At 37.1% G+C, this 20,919-nt stretch overlaps 1 protein-coding gene across 1 annotated transcript in view; it reads right to left on the bottom strand.

Annotated features, from left to right (window-relative positions):
• The window catches only part of NALCN (sodium leak channel, non-selective), a 253,658-nt gene that overhangs the window by 52,591 nt on the left and 180,148 nt on the right, over positions 1-20,919 (bottom strand). The window contains exon 17 of the mRNA XM_087814251.1: positions 10,749-10,822. Within this exon, the coding sequence (XP_087670377.1) occupies positions 10,749-10,822 (74 nt within the window). The remainder of the gene's footprint in view (positions 1-10,748; positions 10,823-20,919) is intronic.

The following is a 20,919-nucleotide window of genomic DNA, read 5'->3' as shown; positions in this document are numbered from 1 at the left end:
GAAAAATAAAAGAAGGCTTATCGTATGTAGGTACTTTAACAAAAAAGAAAATTAACTCATGGGAAATCTATGCCTCTAATGTATTTATTAAAATTCAACAAATAAGATGCCTGAAACCGCACACCACTCATTGGAGTTCAACTTTTGTAACCCAACTACTGACTCAGAAAATTGTAAATCACAACACAAAGACTAAATTTTTTATTACGATAAAAGTGAAATTTTGTAAATGTTGCATAAACCATATGAACCAATTTTCCCACAGATATGTATTTTTCTATATTACTTATTACTTTATTCCCCAGTTATAAAATAGTAAAAGAAAAACCATGTTAAAATATCTTCCCACATTTGTTAGGTAAAATTTAATAGCAGCTCTCCTAATCCGGAGCAAAATTACAATCACTTTGGAGTTTATCTAAAAATAATCTGCAAAGCAGATACCAGCTCAATGAAATATAACAGTTTGATTATCACAAATCAGGAACTACCTAAGAAAACACCTCAGAATATATTATTTTGCTATAGATGGTAATGGATATTAACTAGACTTACTGTGGTGATCATTTCATAATACATAAAAATCCCCTCACATCATCATTTTGTACACCTAAATCTAATATAATGTTATAGGTCAATTATTTCTCAATAAAAAAAAAATTAAAGGTTGAATGGAAGTTTGGTTGTTAAAAAAGCAATATATGTATATATGTGTGTGTGTGTGTGTGTATAAAATTTTGCTTCAATTAAGTTATATTTTATCACTTTGAAATTTTTCACTATTTTGTGTTGTATACAAACGCATACAGCCACAGATTTTATCTCCTTAGTTTACTGTTCTCTGAATAAGCTTAATTTCCATGTATCCACTTAGTCTCTGTATCTCAAAATGGTCTTTGAACTGTCTACAAGAGCTTGTAAGTGCTATGAAGATCTTAATAAGGAAAACCAACAACTAAGTAGCCTTAATGGAATCACTTATGGCAATATTTAATATGTAGATTAAATATCTGATTAATATATAATGTCACAGCAACATACCCAACATTAATAATTAGTACTTACTATTTACAATATATTAAATATTAATAAATATATTTAATACTGGGTGTTAATAATTTAATGTTTGATCAATATTGATATATTAATACTCAACACTCTGTTTTCTTAAAACCTCAAGATATTCTTGCCAAATGTTGGTTCTAAAAAATTGCTGCTGTATCAGGAGGCTGACTCTAACTCAGCTTCAGGGGCATCTGCCTGCCTTTCTCTCATCTGCAGGGTCACCCAGCACCTTTCTTTCCCTTATAGTCCACTGAGCAGTTGGCAAGTCTAGCCCAAAGGCCTGGGGGATGCTGCAGGTACTCAGGCCTTCTCAGTGGTGCTGTGTGTACCTTGCTAGAAAAGCCCAGTATGTGGAGCCACAGAGAACTTGACACAAACTTATCCAAAGTTGTTGAATTGCTAGGCTGACCAGTAAAACTGTAATTTGAAAAGGAGAACTTGCCAAATGGGAAAAAGCAAATGAGGTAAGTCACTAATGCTTTGCATTATTAAGTTCCCTTAGACTTCCCAATTAATTGGGCCAGCTTCAGGGAATTGGCAGCCCTGGGTCTAGACAAGATATTTCCCTTGTCATATAGCTAATGATGTGCACAAGAGAGGTGACCCTTTGGAGGGAATCATTGGAATTTAATTTGATTTTTCCTTCCTCTAGAAAACTCCATGATCTCTTCAATCTCTGCAATATCAGGCTCATCCTCTCTTCCAGACAAATATGACCTAGGGGCTAGAGAAGAGCCCAGGTGTAAGTTCATCTGACCCAGATCCTGGGGAGAGACCGCTGGGAGAACAGGGCCATCAAAGAGGCCAGAAACCAAAAGAAAAACCTCTCATTCAGCCTACAGCTCATGAAAGACCAGCCCTAGCTAAGTCCTCATGCAACGTGATGTGTTCTCTGAAGATTTCATGTCGGCAATTGCAACCCTTGCAGAAGACAATGTCATACTTGTCTCAGTGATAGCTGTCACTGTTCTACTAGTGGTGCCTCTGATGGTAGGTACAGGCTCTCTTCCAGCTGTTCCTCATGCCCTGATCACCAGCCCCTCTTGTCCAACTATCTTAATTTACACCCTGTTCACAATCACTCTTCCATCCTTTCAAGCCAAGCAGGCCTACCGTTAACACTGATCATGCCCTTGCCTCTTACTTTCCAGTTGCCTGTGAAAGATACTGGCCTTTACTTGTTTGACTACATCTCCTGCCAAAGCCTATGTAAGTCCCCTACTTCTGATACAGGACTGTTTTTCTCCTGGCATGTCCAATAGAGTGGAGAATGTCATAGCTGCACTTCAGACATTATAGATCACGGCTGCCTGTGCCCACCGCTTCCGGACAACTATATGCAATGCCAACCTCTGTTGATGAACCTATGTTGTTAGTTCGGGAGTAGATCCACAAAATAAATATCCAGCATATGATCTGAATAAATAATCTGATGATACCTTGAAGATGTTAGCAAGCCTAACATAGGTTTAACTGAGTATAAAACTGTAGTTGATAGACTATTTCCAGGGGGTGAGCAAGAAACTTGGGATCAATACAGAAAATGGTACATTGATTTATCAAAAGTATTATATGCCCCTCAGACACAGTCTCTCCTGGACCACAGTGGAGACTTCTGAAGTGAGCCCTTGAGGATGTGCTTTGAAGGTGACTGTCAACTGCCTGAATCTTGGGGTCAACCATGGGTTTCTCTTGAACTTACTACTAATAGTGCAAAATCACCTACAGAGCATTTTACAGATACTAACTTGTTTCACTCTCACCTATGAGGCAGGGTCTATTAATTTACAGACCTCATTTAACAGATGAGAAAACTGAGGTGCAGAGAGATTAAGTAACTTGCCTAAAGTCAAACATCTGTAAAGTGATGCAGTCAGGATTCTAAATTTGGGTATTGAGCTACTGAGTGAATACCTTCATGGCACACTCCTCATTTACTCCTATGTGGTTGCTTAGATCCCCACTTGACAGATGAAGAAACTGAGGTTTCCCAAAGGACTCAACACTGCTCAGAGGACTGACAGACAAGTGTGGCTGATTGCCAAGCCTGTCCTCTTTCTATACTGACAGAGCATATTCTATAAGACTATATGGGCCTGAACAGGAATGAGGCCCCCTTTGTAACCAGTGTCAAGAAGACCACACAATTCCAGTCAGAAATGAGCTTGCCTGAGTTCACTTATCCATCAGGGTCTGAGATATGAGTTGCAACCAATATTCAGCAAAATCTCTCCCATGAAGACAGTTCTATCTATTACCCCAAGATAACTCACAGCTAATATGGGAAGTTTTATGGAGGGTTTGGAGAGAGAAGGAAGAGATTGAAGACTTACAGTTCTAGAGAGTTAAACTGACCCAAAGAGCAAGGATGCCAGTAGCCCATACAGCACCTTTGCATAAATTAGAAAAATACTGCTCCTTCTTCTTGAGGGATGTTGTCCCAAGCTAAGGGATGCTGCTTGGTTGTATGCTTGAGTGGGTAGAGGTGGAGGCTGAGTTTCAGCTTCTAATTGTCCCCTTGACCTGGCACCTTTGTATCATGCATAACATGTACGTGGACCTTGAGAAGCAGCTGCAGCATAGAAAAATCAAGGGATTTAGAGTATGTCAATACAGATCATGAGAACAGGAAACCCTCTATAATTTAAAACCATAGAATGGTAGTTAATATATGGACTTTGGAGTCACACAGACCAAGCTTTGATTTCTTGCTCTCTGACTCCCTGACTCACTAGAGAGGGTAGCCTCAGGTAAGTCACCTAGCCTCCCCGAGCCTTGATTTCTTCATCTCAAAACAGCTAATAATCCTCAGGGTTGCTATGAGGACATAATGGGAGAGAGCATGTGAAAGAGCACACAGTGTTCAGCACGCAGTCACCTTCCAATAAATGGGAGAACTTAGATGCATAAGTTCTTGGGGACACATAAATATGGCTGCCTATTTGGGAAATCACGTTGAGACTGATGATTGACGTGTTACCCAAGGCTGTTTTCATGGTATGTAAACTTGGGAAAAATTACTTACCCTCTCTAAGACTCAGTTTTGTCATCTATAGCATGGGGGTCATAATAGCATTTTTCTGAAGAGGAATGTTGTGCAGATTAAACGAGATAATATACATGAGAGCTTAGCACCCTACGTGCATCTCAATAAGTGTTCACTCATCATTTTCCTATCTCCCCTTTCCTCTTCCTCTATCTTCATGTTAAAAAGGCATTTTCATGGCATAATAAAATATAATTTAAGGTATGAAAAAACAATACTGGAACTGTTGTTCACTTTATTTTATGGTACATTTTAAGTAAGTGAATTTAACTATTGAAGTCACTGAACAAGAGAACCATGTACGTATGAATTTTCTTGTCACAATTATGATCAGAAAATAGAGATATTATTGAATGCTCCTACATCTAACTCGTGTCCTAAGTATTTTCTACTAGCAAACATCGTGAACTCCTGAAGGAGTAATCTGTGTATCCAGAATCTAGGAAAATGCCTGGCACTTAGAAGATGCTACAGAAATATTCTTGAATGTATGTCTTAGGGGTACTTTCTTTCAGGAAGAAAACCTAGCTAATGTCATTTAAAAACCTATAGTTTAATAAGTGTGTAGTGATTTTATTTATACTTACATAGTATATAAATTGTACTTGTAGTCAATAAAAATGATTCTCTTAAAGTGATAAGAGAAAAACTAACCCTACATATGCCATTAACTATAATTTAATTTTTTTTGTAATAAGTGACATTCAACTAAAGGCTATTCCTTAAACTTTAAAAATTATTAATACAGGTGTACCGCACCTGTCATAGATCCAAATACCAGAATGCAAATATCATATCAGAATGAACATTCAAAAAGGTTATGAAGCCCTGGCCAGGGAGGCTCAGTTGGTTGAGTGTTGTCCTATGCACAAAAAGGTCAACGGTTCAATGCTGGGTGAGGGCACCTGCCCAGGCTGTGGGCTTGATTCCTGGTTGGGGTGCATGCAGGAAGCAGCCGGTCAATGTTTCTCTTTCTCTCCCCATTCCTCCTCTCTCTCTAAATCAATAAAAATATATATTTAAAAAATCTTTATTGATTTAAGAAAGAGAATGGGAGAGGGGGAGAGAGATAGAAACATCAATGATGAGAGAGAGTCATCGATCGGTTGCCTCCTGCACGCCCCCCAACTGGGGATCGAGCCCAAAACCTGGGCATGTGCCCTAACTGGGAATCGAACAGTGATCTCCTGAATCATAGGCAGGTTCTCAACTGCTGAGCCATGCCGACTAGGCAATAAAAACATATTTTTTAAAAAGGTTATGAAGATATTGTCTGAATTAGTGAGGCTCTGATGGTAAACCACAAGAGCATGGAACTTTTAAAAATAGTGCAAAAATGTTTATTTTATTTTGACATTTCTCTATGCATTCAGCCTAGCAGGAATGATAATGGATTTTTGCTTAATTTCAAGGCTTTGAATTAGACAAATCTCAGTAGCAGTAGTAATGTGTTTTAAAGTGCACTGCTATTTGTTTCTGTTTCATCCACTGCCTTTTGAAGGAAGCTTTCTTTAGTGGAGCTGAACAGTGTAGTAAAATTCAAAACAACAGTGAATTTTTAAAATTTTTTATTGAATTTATTGGGGTGAAATTTATTACTATGGGTTTCAGGTGTACAATTTCATAACATATCATCTGTATATTGTATTGTGTGTTCACCACCCCAAGTCAAGTCTCCTTCCATCACCATTTATCCCCCCTGTACCTTCTTCTACCTCCCCTCACCCCCCTTTCCCTCTGGTAATCACCTTACCATTGTCAGTGTCTATGAGTTTTCTTTGCTTAATCCCTTCACCTTTCCTCTCTAGCCCCCAGTCTCCTCCCTTCTGACAGCTGTCAGTCTGTTCTCCATATCTATGAATTTCTTTCTATTTTGTTTGCTAGTTTATTTTGTTCATTAGATTCTACATATAAGTGAAATCATAACAACAGTGAATTTAATAGCAACTTTGATTTTATAATTTAGATGGTGGGATATTCTGTCTCTCACAATACTCTCCAGATAAGCCTTGAAAAAAACAGTACAGATGCCCCTTTGTGCCAAGTGAATCACTCTATTTAAGCATGCAACAGTATTCTCAAGTTCTGTAAAAATGTCCCCCTCACTGTTTCTCATCAAAGAATTCTCAGATAGATCCAGAAATTCATTTCTATTTCTCAAGGCTTCAATTAATTAAAAAATAAGTAGAAGAACACAAATTAAAGATGATTATGTGTAGAAAAGGGTGACTTCACCAATGGTTCAAATATCCCAAACTCTGGGGCCCTTTTTCTCTGAGACTTTTTCCTTTGTAGACTTGAATTTCCTGTTCAGAGGAAATTCCACATAGTGGAATCATGCGGATCCTGTTTCAAATGGCAGATGGATATTTGGAAATGTGGGTCCCCTGAGAACTGAGACCACTGGCCACCCTGTAGCTTAACTATCAGTACCAAGAACTAAGCCCTCTACATCAACATGACTTCACTATTCATTGCAGGAAATCCCTGCCCAGAAATTTAAGGCCATTAACCAATAAGCAATTTCATTGTTAGCTTCAGGAACTTTCCCAAAACTCATTTGTCTGAACTACAGACTAAGGAACTAGCCTCTTGCTCTAGAGTCTAGACAATAGGTCACTCAGCTGGTCAACCAGTCACCTATAAATAACTGTACTTATCAAGACTCAGGTCAAGACCCTGCCCCCTAGGGCCATCAATCCTAAACTTTTTTTTTTTAAGTGCTGTTTCTAAAAATCAGTCGTATTTATTTTTTAAAGGTAATACATGTATATGGTTAAAAATTCAAAAGGCATAAAATAGATTTCCTGAGTGAAGATGGAAGCACAAAGTCATCATTTATTTTTTCTCTTCTCAAAAATCACCCCAAATCAAGAAGAAAAGCAAAAAACAGAAGTGTAAACTCCATCTGATAACTGATAACTGAAATGTGGAGCCAGACTGGGTAGAAAGAGCATCGAAGGCCGTAAAGAGGTAAAGGTATATTACTACTTCCTCACCCCCCACCCACAGTGCTGCCCTCCCCAGAGCAGTAATGGTTACCTGTCCATTCAGGTACTTGTTACCTGTTGTGCATCCTGAAGAGTATGACACTATTTTTTCTTTATTGAGATATGATTGACATATAACATTATATTAGTTTCAGGTATACAGCACAATGACTTGATCTTTATATTGTGAAATGATCTAGAATTCTCTGCCCAATCTCAATCAGATCTCCCAGCCTGGAGGCACTTAAATTCAAACTCAAAACCTTAAAAATATCTACCCCAACTATCTCTTCTGAGACATTAGTAAGACTGCTGAAGTACTAGTTTCCTTCACTGTAATAACTATTAAATTTTACTTAGCTTGATCAACAGATTATTCAGATGGCATTTTGGGGCAGTCTGCAGAGCAAAGGCACATGAACTGAGGATCAGATAAGTGAGTTGCTCAAGGTTATAAAGAAGCAGAACCAGATACCAGCCCAGGCCTTCTAAAATCGAGTCCAGTATCCTGTGTTACCCAAGGTTGGGATGATGGGGGGGGGGGGGGGGGGAGAACTGTTCTAACAGCACCTCCTCCGGTCTTGAAATTCCTAGAGGCTAGGGGAGGAGAGGCTCCGGAGAGAGTGAGAAGACACTGAGAGAGTGGTGGGAACTTTTCCTTCTTCCCCATTTTGAACAGGGCTATTTGAATCATTTGCTGTGAGGGAACTGCAAATGTTTTTTTCTTTTTTCTTTTTTGTTTTTTTAATTTTTCTTTTCCTCTCTTTTTTCTTTCTTTCTCTTTTTAGTTGTTGTTTCTTAAAACCCAGCATAGAAAAATGTCCATGAACTCATAGGCATGGACTCAATCTATTCTTGACTTTCTAACTTATGGGCTACATTATAATGCAGGCATGGTACTATTATTATTATTATTGCTACTATCATTATTCGTGAAAAAAGTAAGTACACCCAAAGAAACTATCCATTTGACATCTTGCACTTGTCCTTAATTCTTGCACAGACTAGTGAGGCAGAGATGAGGAAAACTTTTTACAGGAGAAAAAAGCTAAATGACTATTCTAAAGATTGAATATGTATTCTTAAAAGTAATCTTAATGTTTTTACTAATTGTAGCCTCTTCTGTCCTGAGATTCACTGGATAACAGAGCTTAAGGAGCCTCAAAGAGCTCCCTCTCATTTTGTAGTGTTCCAGGCTGTAGTAAAATGCTATTGCCTCTGGGTGTCCCTCAAACTGCACAAGTACTGGGCAAGTTTGAGAGTGTCCTTAAACACTGATAGTTTTAAAAATTTTGCTCAGGTACCCCATAAATTTTCTTTTTTTAAAACCATGTATTTACATTTACAAATCAACAACTACATTTTCCTTTCATCGGAGAATCTCATCCATCTAATCCATTCAATTTTATGTCATTGGGCACCTATGAAGTCAGTTTTCATTGCCAAACCAATCAACTAGATCTCTCAGGAAAAGTCTAACTTTATTTTTCAATTCAAATAACATGTTAACACATGCCCTTGTGACAACCAAATTATTTCTAAGGCTTAACTCTAAGGTAGATGAATTCTTAGAAGGAGGTTTTCCAGAAATTTGTCACTTGGATAGACAATAAGGTGCTACCCTATGGGACTCTCCTTCTGGAGAAAGCCATGTGGGAATAGTTCCTGTGCTTGGCAACCCAGAGGACTGTACATTCCAGATCAATACACTACACAAAGGTTCACCTTTCTTTTGGACAGATGAGTGAGAGTTTCACCTTTTTTTTTTTTTTTTTTTTGGTAAACTGGGAGATATGTGAATGAGAAAAGAGGGCTGAAAATGAAAAAGTGGAAGATCAAATTTATGAAAGAGTTTAGAGGAAAGTGAGGTTCTGGAAATTGCTTCCTTCCAATATCGCTGTCTGCCTATGCTCTGCAAGTCCCTGGGAACCCCTAGAGCCAATTCACATTCGTTGAAAGGCAGTTATTCTGGACAGGTGAATAGGTTGTTTTGGTTCCTAATTTGGAAGGCAGACTCTGAATACACACTCAAAGTACTACAATCCCCTGTGGGCTGTTTCTGGTTGAAGCAGAATTCCCTTCCCTGAGAGCACACTGACATTCCTGGAGGACGGGTCCAGTACCTGATCTGTTTTTGTGAGCCAGGGAGAGTCTTCAAGAACCTAGGGATTGACCCAGCCATGAACTTGTCTAGTTACAGCTTGATAAAGACTCTGTAGTACCATGTAGAGTTCAAGGCCGGCCTCATGATGCTGCCGATGGTAATGCCAGAATTGAGCCAGTTGGAAGCAAATGGAAGTTGGGACACAGGTTGTTATAAATTTGCTTAGAAGTTTTCCTTTCTCTATTTTAACATGACCTTTTAGGTTCATCTCATCAGATTCTGTGATGATAATATAGAAGCCCCAGAAACATTTATTCTTATTTAATAAAAGGTATTCCACACACACTCAACTCTGTGCATAAATCATCAGCTAATGTAAATAATAAATACATAGAATATTATGCTGATTAGTTAGGATTGCTTTTGACACATACGTGTCAGGTACTGTTACAAAACTGAAATAGTTTCTCAAATCATGTATTAGTCTTATTTCTTCATTATAGTTATCCAAGTTATAGTGATATACATTCTGGGGAAAATGCTTTAATAACTGTTTCTATTAATGAAGGTAGAGTAGAAGGGACTCCTTTCCCTTCTTGAAGAAGGCTTTCTGTTATGAATTTACCTATTTACCTTGTCAGTCATTCTGTCTCTAGTTTCCAATATTTAACTGTCATTTACAAATATCTATGTAATATATGCACCAATAAATTATATTCCAAATGCTTATGCATTTTTGTAATGATCATGTTACTTTATACTTTGTAAAATACTTTTAAGTAGCTAGCTTAATTTTCCTTTCCAATATTGCATTTCAAGGCAGATTTTAGAAATCAGCATTAAAATTATATGTTTGTTTTTTTAAAAATATATCTTTATTGATTTCAGAGAGAGAGGAAGGGAGAGGGAGATAGAAACATCAATGATAGAGAGTTGTCATTGATCGGCTGCCTCCTGCATGCCCCTGACTGGGGACTGAGCCCGCAACTCGGGCATGTGCCCTGACTGGGAATCGAACTGTGATCTCCTGGATTCTAGGTCAATGTTCAGCCGCTGAGCCACACCCGGCCAGGCAAAATTATATGTTTTTATAAGCATCCTAAATTGGGTATACTTTTGATACTTATAGATTTTAAATACATTTATTTTTTAATAAATTAATAAATCACAATTACTTTTAAAAAGTTTACCCTTTTACCATTCTTCCCTTAGATTGTGATTGGTCCTTTGGCTATCACAAAAGATATAAAACTTGTAAAAATAAAAGTAAGTTATTTTCATCTTTTTGTAAAAGTTTATAATTATAATTTATGTTTAAGTACATAAAAATAAAATAAATAGCCAATTGAGCTAATAAAATATTGTTTCAGGAAAGATATTAATGATGTATTTGACATTGTTTATACGTACATAGTTAACCAAACCTGTTTTCTAGCAGAAAGCATATATTGATACTCAGAAAATTAGTTCATTTAAAAAAGCTCCTTTTTGCTTAATATAATCCCACTGTGTTTAAATATGTATCAATGTTTAATGTTGTTACCTTAAGATTTTAGTGACTGCAGTCTCCTTTTCTAGAAGATTCCTTGCCCTGATGCTGAAAACAGACTTGCGAAGCTGTAAAATTATGAGCATAACTTTAGTTTTGTAATATAAAATGATAATATACTGAAAATTATTACATATATTACATAGATAACACTATTAAGATGTTGAACATGAATTTTTTCACAAAAGCATCATCAGCCTTTGCTGGGTAACTCAGTTGGTTAGAGCATGGTCCCGATACCCCAACATTTCGAGTTCCATCTGGGCACATACAAGAATCAACCAATGAATGCAAAAGTAAGTGGAACAACAAATCTCCCTTTCTCTCTCCCTTCCTCTCTCTCTTAAAAAACAAAACAAAACAAAAAATTGAAACAAAGCATCACCATACAATTGATTCTATCATTTAATTTTATTTTCTATTTTTACTTCTATTTAGGCAGAGCTGTGAACAAGGTTGTCATGGCCATGGGGGAGATGCATTGGCCCTGCTCACTAGTAATAATGTCACCTTACAACTTGATAGGCTATTCAGTTTCCAAAGAATTTAACATTGAAACAAATATAGGATTCCTTATTGTCTTTGTTGAGTAAATTGTTCTCTCCTCCACATAGCACCTATTTCAGGTTTTCAGCCTGTGACCCAAAACTAATCTGAATGATCAGGATGGAGAGAAATAAGAATAGTTTTCGAGGTTTCTTCCTAGTTGTTGATGATGAAATTAATCCAGGGAAAAGAATTAAGAAAGAAAAATCCTGGAGGTTGAATAAAAACCAGAAGATGCATTCCCCAAACTCTGGCCTGCTTGATAGCTGCAGGAGTCAGATGGAGACAGGTGTATAGGGAGCCAAAGTGGGCAGGAAAAGGGCAGAGAAAGAACAGGGAAGCACACATCCTGAGAGAGATTCATTATAACAAATAACTAGAAAGTGTAACTCCAGTCGTCAGGCCAAAGATAACACTTGAACAATAACCTGTTCATTTGATTAGATTAGATTTCCTGAGCACTTACTATGAGATTACTATTTCGAATATAGGGTAACTAGGAATCAGAGTCCTTGCTTACTAGAATGAAATAGCCTAGTTAGAAAGGCAAGGCTATGACACATGAGATAATCAGTAAAAAGACAGTAGATAGTAAAGTGCTAAGTGATATGTACAGTAGAAAAGATGAGAGGGGTTGTAGGACTTCCGGTGGGGAAGGAACAGGTGTCCCTGAAATAGTGAGCAAAGATTTAATTGAAGAAGTGGACATAGTAGTGGACCTTGAAGGACAGTTAAGAAATCTATAGGCCAAGGAGGCAGTGGATAAAGGACTGAGGTTGGAAATGCATGCATAGGGCAAATTAATTCAGTGCAAACTGAAGTGCTGAGCTAGGTGGATCTTTAAGCAAGGCAAGTAGAAGAAATACTATAAAGCATACTGTGTTTCAAATAAAGTTTAGGGAAGGGAAAATAGCAGGAGAGAATGATTTTGGATTCAGCAAAAATAGATCATCCAGCTTCTTTGAAACAAGAGTTAGGTAACTAGAGGTGCAAGGTCACAGAGCTCCTATTTGCAAACACACCTATATATGTATTTAGATAGTTAAATAGTTTAACTTCTTTTTTGTAGTAAATAAGGAAGGCCTATAGTGACTATCTAGTTATTCCTTCAGTTTTTCTTATTTCTGTAGAATAATTTTGCATATTTCTTTTAGCAAAGAACATTTTCTGACTTAGAAACAAGTGCTTAGAGCTATACTGCTCTGCAGTGCCCTCTCCTGGTTCCAAAAGATACTGACAGGCACCTGTAATAAGAGCAAAGCACTTTAGAAATACAGAAATCTATTTCATGATAGTAATTTTTGACCTGAAATTGTACATTTACATCATGAAAGATGTCAGTAGTTGTTCATTCTGTTTATAAACATATCAGAGATGTAGGACTTAAAAGGAAGGGTATGAGTGACATGTTTACATAGAGTTTGCATTTAAAAAAAGATTAGTTGAAAAAGCTTCTCTTTTTGGTGATATTATTCTGTTTGTAAACCTAATACATTGAATTCCACAAGATAATCATTTTTTTGACTAAATTAATTATCAAAAATAAGTTAAATTTAAATGTTCAAACATACAGAGATACTTTTTTTCCTTAAAATTTTAATTTAAAAGATGTTTCCAGAATTGTGCGCTTTCACATGAAATTCAAGAGCCTGAAGTTCAAATCAATTTGCATAGAGTTAGTGGTTAAATAATTTGGAGCTAAAAGACACAGCAATAAACAGATCTAGTTGTTTTTTTCAATGTCTTTTAAATCCAGATTTTTTCCTTTACAGTTGAAGACCCTGGGCCATTTGACTTATAGTTTCTGGGAGTCTGGATTTTGCTAGGTACACATTCATATTATATTTTACATGTTCCTCTGTCTTCTGTATTTCTTTTAAGTTCGCAGCTGGATCCAGAGTTTCATCAGATTCAGATTTGATCCCTTTGACAAGGCCACAGGTGGTGTCATAGTCTTTCATCAGCAGACACGTACTGTCTGGTTGTCTCTCTTTTTGTGATGTTAGCAGTACTGATGTTCATTGCTTAGATCACTGATTCATGCAGTTTGTAAAATTATTTCTTTCTCATTTATTAGTTGGAATACTTTTGTAATAAGGTACTTCCCCTCATGTATTATTTGGTTACTCAGTAGTATAATTCATATGGAAAAGACAAGATAAATGTTGTTGTTTTTACCTTTACTTAGTTTTTATGTAATTAATTGGTTTTCTATTAACCTCTTAAGTGACCAATTATTAGTATAAAATATCATTATGAACTCAAGGATTTAAACATACTTCTTTGCTTTCAATCCATTATAATGATGTCATCCTACAATAGGTCAAATGACCCCAACTGTGCTCATGGGGAGCTTTGTCAAGTTGGCCCACAGGTTCTTTCAACATGACTCTAGTAGTTTTTGGCAGAGCTTCTTAGTTTTCAGGTATGACAAGTTGTTCCAAGCTCATCTTATATGCTTCCTATTCTAAATCAACAACTTCTCTAACCAGCCCTGTTTTGTAAATTGCGAAATGGTGTTTCAAGATCATAATCTAGACTCCAATGATACTCATTGCTGCTGAGTTAGTCACTGTTTTGAGGACTTTGCCTGAGTTTATTCTGATACCATATTTTTAATTTAAATTCAGGACACAGTTTTTACCTAATCTCTTCTATATGTCATCTGTATTTCTTCCCTGCCCCATTAAGACTCTTGATTTTCAAGGGCACAGAGGATGACAGAATTAGATGACCTCATAATTACTCATTAGTTTTATTTTACATTTCATAGACAGTATCTCAGAATGACAATACCTATTCTAAAACAAAAATAAAATTAATGAATATTTTAAAAATGTTTGCGTATATTCTTCCCATTCTCCTCTCTTATTTGTATACTAGGTCTGTGCTCACATTAGCAGAGCAAATAGCTGTTATATATTTCACTCTTCATTTTAATCTTCATGTAGTCATAGTTTTATACACAATTATATCTTGAATGCTTACCACTAGTTCTTCTGTCAATGGCTTAGGGTCATTTTTGGAGTTCATTTTGGTTGGCCAAAGCATGTTTTTTAGTAGTTTCCTCAGGAAAGGCTTGTGAGAACAATATTACTTACATCTTATATTACTGACATTCTTACATCTTGATAACAGCTTTTTTTTTTTTTTTGTCACTTTAAACCTGAAAGTCAGTTTTCCTGGATATCAAAAACGTGGTTCACATATTTTCTCCAGGGTTAACCTATACATGTTACTCTAATTTCTTCTGACATATATAGCATTACTGTTGAAAAGTCTGATGGTAATCTAATGTTCTCTCCTTTATAAATCATTTGTTTATTTTGAGCTAGATGACATTAAAAAAAAATTAAAGTCCTGTAATTTGTCTGAAATATGTCCTATTTTTAGTCATTCATGGTTGATATTTTCAGGTACGTGGTGCATGCTTTCAATATGCACATTTTAAATCTTTTTATATTTCATAAAAGTTCAGTACTTTTTCTGTTCCCTTGCTTTAGTTTTCTTCTTTTGGGACTCCTATAATGTACACATTGGAACTTCTTTGACCTTCTTCAATTTGTCATTTTCTTTCAATTTCTTAAAATTTCCTCTTTTCACATTCTATTTCTCTTAAGGCATCATCTGATTATGAAATCAGTTTATGTTCTTCCTAGTTCAGTCTTCATTGTTTTTATTTATAATTCTTTCCTGAGTTCTGAGGCCTTATGTATGAGTTTTTCTAATTCTCACTTATGTTGCTATTCTAATTGGATGTAATTTTTAGTGTCTTTAGACAAGTTTTGCAATAGTACACTGCAGTTTGAAATGCCTGTAGTCATGCCTTTATGGCATGCTTTCACTGTCTATATGGACAGTGTTCTCCTTCTTACTATTTTTTCTCTTATAACTTTTGTAGAGAATTTGACTTTGATAATTTTCTGTTGCTCATTTTTATGCAAAATTAGCTTTCTTGAATAGTTCAGTATTTTCCTTCTCATTTCAGAGCTTCTCTTCTGTTGTTTTAATACAGTAATCAAATATGGCAGCTTTCTTTCTGTGATTTCCTGCCTCTGTTCCCCACTACCCTCTGACACCACCAATTATATCAGGATCTGATTTTTCCTCTATCATTTTTCTCATTGGTCTGTTCAATTTTTATCTCACTTCTATATGCTTTTCTTCAGTGTGGAGATATGTGGGTATTCTCCTGTTCCCAGAAATATTAGATGCCTTGTAACCAACCTTGACTTCTTTCCTTCATGCACTGATACCATGTGTTAATGACTAAATGTTTGTGTCCCCTCCCAAATTCATACATTGAAGCCCTAACCCCCAATATGATGGTATTAGGAGATGGTGCCTTCGGGAAACAACTCAGTTTCGATGAGTTCATGAGGATAGAGCCTCCACAATGGGATTAGTGTCCACATAAGAGGAAGAGATCAAAGCTCTTCTGCCCAGTGAAGACACAGTGAGAAGGGAGCCATCTGTGGAGGAACCAGATGCTGAATCTTCTGGGACCCTGGTCTTGGACTTCCCAGCCTCCAGATGGTATATTTCTCACCCACGATATTTTCCTTCATTGCTTAGCACTGTGCATAGTTTGTTTTTGAAATATATTTCAAGAACGGATAAATTTCTTAATATTAAAAGATGACTGTCTTTTATGTTCTACATTTTTTTCTTAAAAAATGAATCCTTGAAATAAATGTGAATCACATAAAAATTATGAAGAAGGGCTACTTATTTTGAAATGTACCAATTCACTTGATATATACACAAACATTGCACAACTAGAAACTAAATGACTGGAAGCTTAATTGGCTTGACTTTTTGTACTTTAATTTTGTGACAGAGATTTTTTAAAAGTGAAGGAATTTATGATTCTGGGAGAAAATTCAGATGCTCTTAACCATGCAGCTGTTTGTAAATTTAAAATCCATAGTGGTCTAATGCAAGGGCACAGGTCTCCAATTATAATTCAGTCATATGTGAACCTCAGGTCGAAATAACAAGAACGTCATCAGTGGCAGAAACTATAGCATGTTGAGGTTGCCATATCACTCAATGGAACACAGAACTTATAACTAAAACTATACTCAGAAGTAGAAACAAATGCACATTTCAAACATAAGTTTAGCTGCAGCCTCAGCTCTTTGACACCTGTTTTGGAGACAGTACCAAAAACTCTTGATTAAAAGCCTTCCGTATTACTTATAAAAGATGTGTAATCCTAGACTGATTTACTTTTGACCCTCAATGAATGTACATCTAAGGAAAGCAAACAATTTCATAGAACCACAAACTAAAAATGATTACATGATTAATATCTGTAAAAAAAATCACTAATAGGGAATTCTTACTCTCATGTTAGTTATAAGTAGCACAACGTGTTTTTTACCCAGGACGCAGCACACTGTTTGCATTTACGGGCCCTCAGTAAATGACTGTGGGCTGGAAGAATGTGTACTCAAACACAGCGGCATTTTAATCTGAGCTCAAAAACATACTGCAAAGATTAGAAAAAAATGAGAAAAATATTTTCAATTATATTATGATTTTTGTTTCCTCTCCATTATTGTAAATAGTTGGGCAATCAGTTAGATACTAAAACATTTTTATGCTAGAGAACTGCATGCATAGGGTTTTCATATGTGGGCTGATGAACACCACTTCTTCCCTCTCTTGGACCACACTACATCATGTCTTTGTGATACAGGCCCTGGTTAGGTGGTGGTGTCAGATAATCTCCCCCCCTTCTAGAGAAATGTCTGAGTGGCACTGCAGAGATGCTAAGCTGCTATTTTAGAACATTCTTTCAGAGGAGCAAAAGCCCTAAAGATGAAAACACACTGTTCTCTTTCTTTAAGTGAGTAAACGTTCATCCTGGAAATTACAGACCAGGCTGAATAACTTGCTGTGTGTGGAGTGACTGGAACAAATCACCAAATACTCTATAATCACACAGAAAATTACAAAGTGCTGAATGGCAATCAACAAGGCTTTGTGAAGAGTAACTCTTTCCAGAACAATTTAATTTACTTTTTGAGAGTCTAAGACACTAGATAGGCAATGGGGGTAGTAACTAAAATATCATTAAAAAGCAGACTAAAAAAAAACCCAAAACACACTCATGGACAATAAGGAATATAAATCAGGACTTAATATTTTGGGCTAAATTAGACTGTGTTACAGCTGAGGATTAATTTGTTTAAGTAAAGTCATTTGTCTTGATTGATTAATATAAGTCTATTTGCTGAGTCTGACTTCACCATATGATTTAATATCAGTAACCTCTCTTATCAGGTACCATAGGCACATAACATATGCTATGCCAGGTGTGATGTTAGGCATTTAACATGTATTATTTAATTCTCATAAAAAAACCTTAAAAATAAGAATTATCTCTATTTAATAGACGAGGATTGGGAACTACATCACTTCATCACTATTCTACTCTGCTTCTCACCATCAGTTATGTCAACCATATTATGCTTTCCGTGTCTTTCACATTCCTCTCTCTCTGCCTGGAGCACCTTCCTCCATATCACTCAATCTTCCTCTTCTGTAAGAAGGACTCATATCCTGTATCATGTTCCTATAATTCTTTTTACTTTTGCCCATTTACATGTGTTTCTCCCCATTAGACTATAAAATTCTAGAGGGCACTGTTGAATTTTCAGAGCCAAGAAGAGTGCCAGATGAATAGCAGGTGCTTCATAAATGTTTGTTGAATGACTGAGTGAATGTTGAAGACATATGCAAATGAAAATGGTAAACAAAACACAGTGATTTCGTTTATGGTTTTCCTCCTTATTTTGTACATGCATAGCTACTAACTGTGAAGACTTAATCTGGAAGCGGCTGTATGTTCCCCAGAAAGGAGGCAGGTAAGATAGCATTGTGGAACATTTGGTCCTGTCCAAAATGTCCATGGAGACATTTGGTCCACACCAAATGGTCCTTAATATTTGATCCCGTCAAATTGTCCACCCTTAGGCCGAGCTGTGCGTGGCTCAGAAGTTGAGCATTGACCTAAGATCCAGGAGATCAAGGTTCAGTTCCCGGCCAGGGCACATGCCTAGGGTTGCAGGCTCGATCCCAAGGTGGGGATGTGCAGGAGGCAGCTGACCGATGATGATTCTCTCATCATTAATGTTTCTATCTCTCTTTCTCTCTCCCTCTTCCTTCCTCTCCCTGAAATCAATAAAGATATATTTTTAAAAAAAGTCCTCACTTAGAAAAACGCCATTGAGTTCAAATATAAGATTTACTTGTACTTTTGGTTTACTGGCTAATCAATAAAAATACTATCATGTTTTATTGGCCCAATAATTGTGTTGTGGCTATACTGTCAATAATGACTCTTCTTGCCTTGGTAGCCTAGCTGGCAATAGCACATGGGGTTAGGTACATGGGCTGGGGCTCAAATGTTGCAGAAGAGTGATATTTACACTAACTGTGATCAGATGTCTCAATGGATGTTTTAGACAGGACCAAATGTCCACTAATGGAAAAAGAGAGAGCAGAATATTTGAGAAACATTTACTCTTCTTAAACATACAGGTTTGATACTGTATAGGAGTTGTCAGGGACAGCCCTCGTCCTTCCATGTGTCTCAGGCCGATACAACTGTGAGGTTTACTCATTTTCTTCAGACCATTGTAGGTTCTGAGCCCAGAAATGGCCCTCCATCCAGGACAGCAGGACAGAAAGATCAGGTAGCTTGGCTAAAGAACAGCATGAGTGCCCAGGTTGGACTATGGTGGAAATCTTGACTTTGATGAGATGATTCACTTCTAAGGACTGACTGGGCTGTTTTTATTAAGTAGAATTACTAGAAAGCCAAGTTCATGTCTCAGTTTATTAATAACACGTGATTTTAAGAAACCTGAGTTCTATTTCAATAATATGGAGAAAAAATAGGTAGAAAAACATGGTCTGATTTTCTTCTGCCTGGAAACTAGAAAAACTCCTCTGAAGATAGGCAGGTTTATCCTCTAATCGGGAAGGAAAGGAACGCTTCATAATGCCCAGGCGTGGGGCAGGTACGGGGCAGTGGCAAGAGAGAGGGCTGTAGGAATTAGCTCCCGGGAGCACCGATCCTTTGGAGGCTGGAAGGGCAGCCTCCCCTCCCCGCATGAGGAATAACACCTGTTCCCTGTCTTTTTCCCTTTAGTATCTGGGCAGCACCACAACGCCTGAGAGATTTTACCTTATTGTCGGCTTATTGTTTGTAGGGAGGACAGGGAACTTAAACCACGTGATAAAGGTAATCAAACTGGGCTATTTTTAAAAGCATGGTCCCTGGAAAGTGAGGTTGCCATGGGAATCGCTTATGGTTGTTCAAAGCCAGGGTAATTACGCTGAGAAAATCCTGCTTAGCACGTGCTTTCATGTTTCCTGCTTTGCTTAATCACTCTCATTCCCCTCTTCCTTCAGCTTTTGTTGTCAGGTTTTTTTGTTTCTTTATTTTGTTTTTTTCCCTTTAACTTGTGATCTTTAGGTTCCGGGGACTCAGTGTTTTCCCTGGCAAGAGAAAGGTGCTTCCCTCTAGTGTAGTGGGCTTTCTCCTTACCTGTAATTATTAAGAGAAAAATTTTATTTTATTGTTCCTTTGTCATATTACAAGAATCAGTGATGCCCGGCCAGCGTGGCTCAGAGTTGAACATCGACATTTGATCCAGGAGGTCGAGCTTGGATTCCAGGTCAGGCATGTGACTGGGTTGCTGGCTGGATCCCCAGCAGGGGGCGTGCAGGAGGCAGGGGATCAATGACTCATCACTGATGTTTCTCTCTCTCTCCCTCTCCCTTCCTCTCTCTCTGAAATCAATAAAGACATATTTAAAAAAAAGAAAAGAATCAGTGATAAGCCAGACTCTCATTTTCTTTTTATTTCTTACCACTCTTTGAGGAAAAACAGCCTCAATTTGTATTGCAGGTGCTGGAGAGTGAAACAATTGCTGTCCATTTGACATTGATTGGCATTTCCAAAGACAACTGGGGATTGTAACGGAAATTTCCTGATACTTTATCGGGGAGCTAATCTCTATTCAGAATTTTTGTTGATGTTTATGTATTTTTGTTTTTAAGTGTCTTTAGGGTTTCTTAACACATTGTTTGTGAGTAGTTTTTATCGCGCGCTCTGCTACCAGTCAACGTAAAACGTATAAATACGTTTCCCACATACAATGTTAATAAAAGTGAAAAAGCCTTGCCATGTTAAAAAATACAAATACCAAACTGCTTTGTCTGTGATTTCTGCTTCCTGTAAATCCTCACCCCTAAAGTTCATTAGGGGGGATTGTCTGTTTTGGGTTCCCGGGCCCAATGGTACGCAACAAGATGATGACTCCTAAGTATTTATGAAATGATGGGAGCTGAAGCAAAAACAGTAGATCCTGAAAGATATTGTTAAGTTTACTTTTCTGGCAACTTAAATAAAGTTAAAGCTTTAAGAATGGATAGTCGCACAGGTAAACCTTGCTGCTGCCAAAATAAGGTAGCAGCTGCTGAGAAGATGAGAAAATATGTTCTCTACACCCGACTTTCTGCATTGGAGCATTTACCCAGATCATGAAGACTGTGAAGGGGTAAACAGTATTATTCCAACTGTAGTTAAATCTACATATGG

Source organism: Miniopterus natalensis, chromosome 2, assembly GCF_054644295.1.
Source record: "Miniopterus natalensis isolate mMinNat1 chromosome 2, mMinNat1.hap1, whole genome shotgun sequence".
Lineage (NCBI taxonomy): Eukaryota > Metazoa > Chordata > Mammalia > Chiroptera > Miniopteridae > Miniopterus > Miniopterus natalensis.
This window is presented reverse-complemented; position numbering and strand designations above follow the sequence as displayed.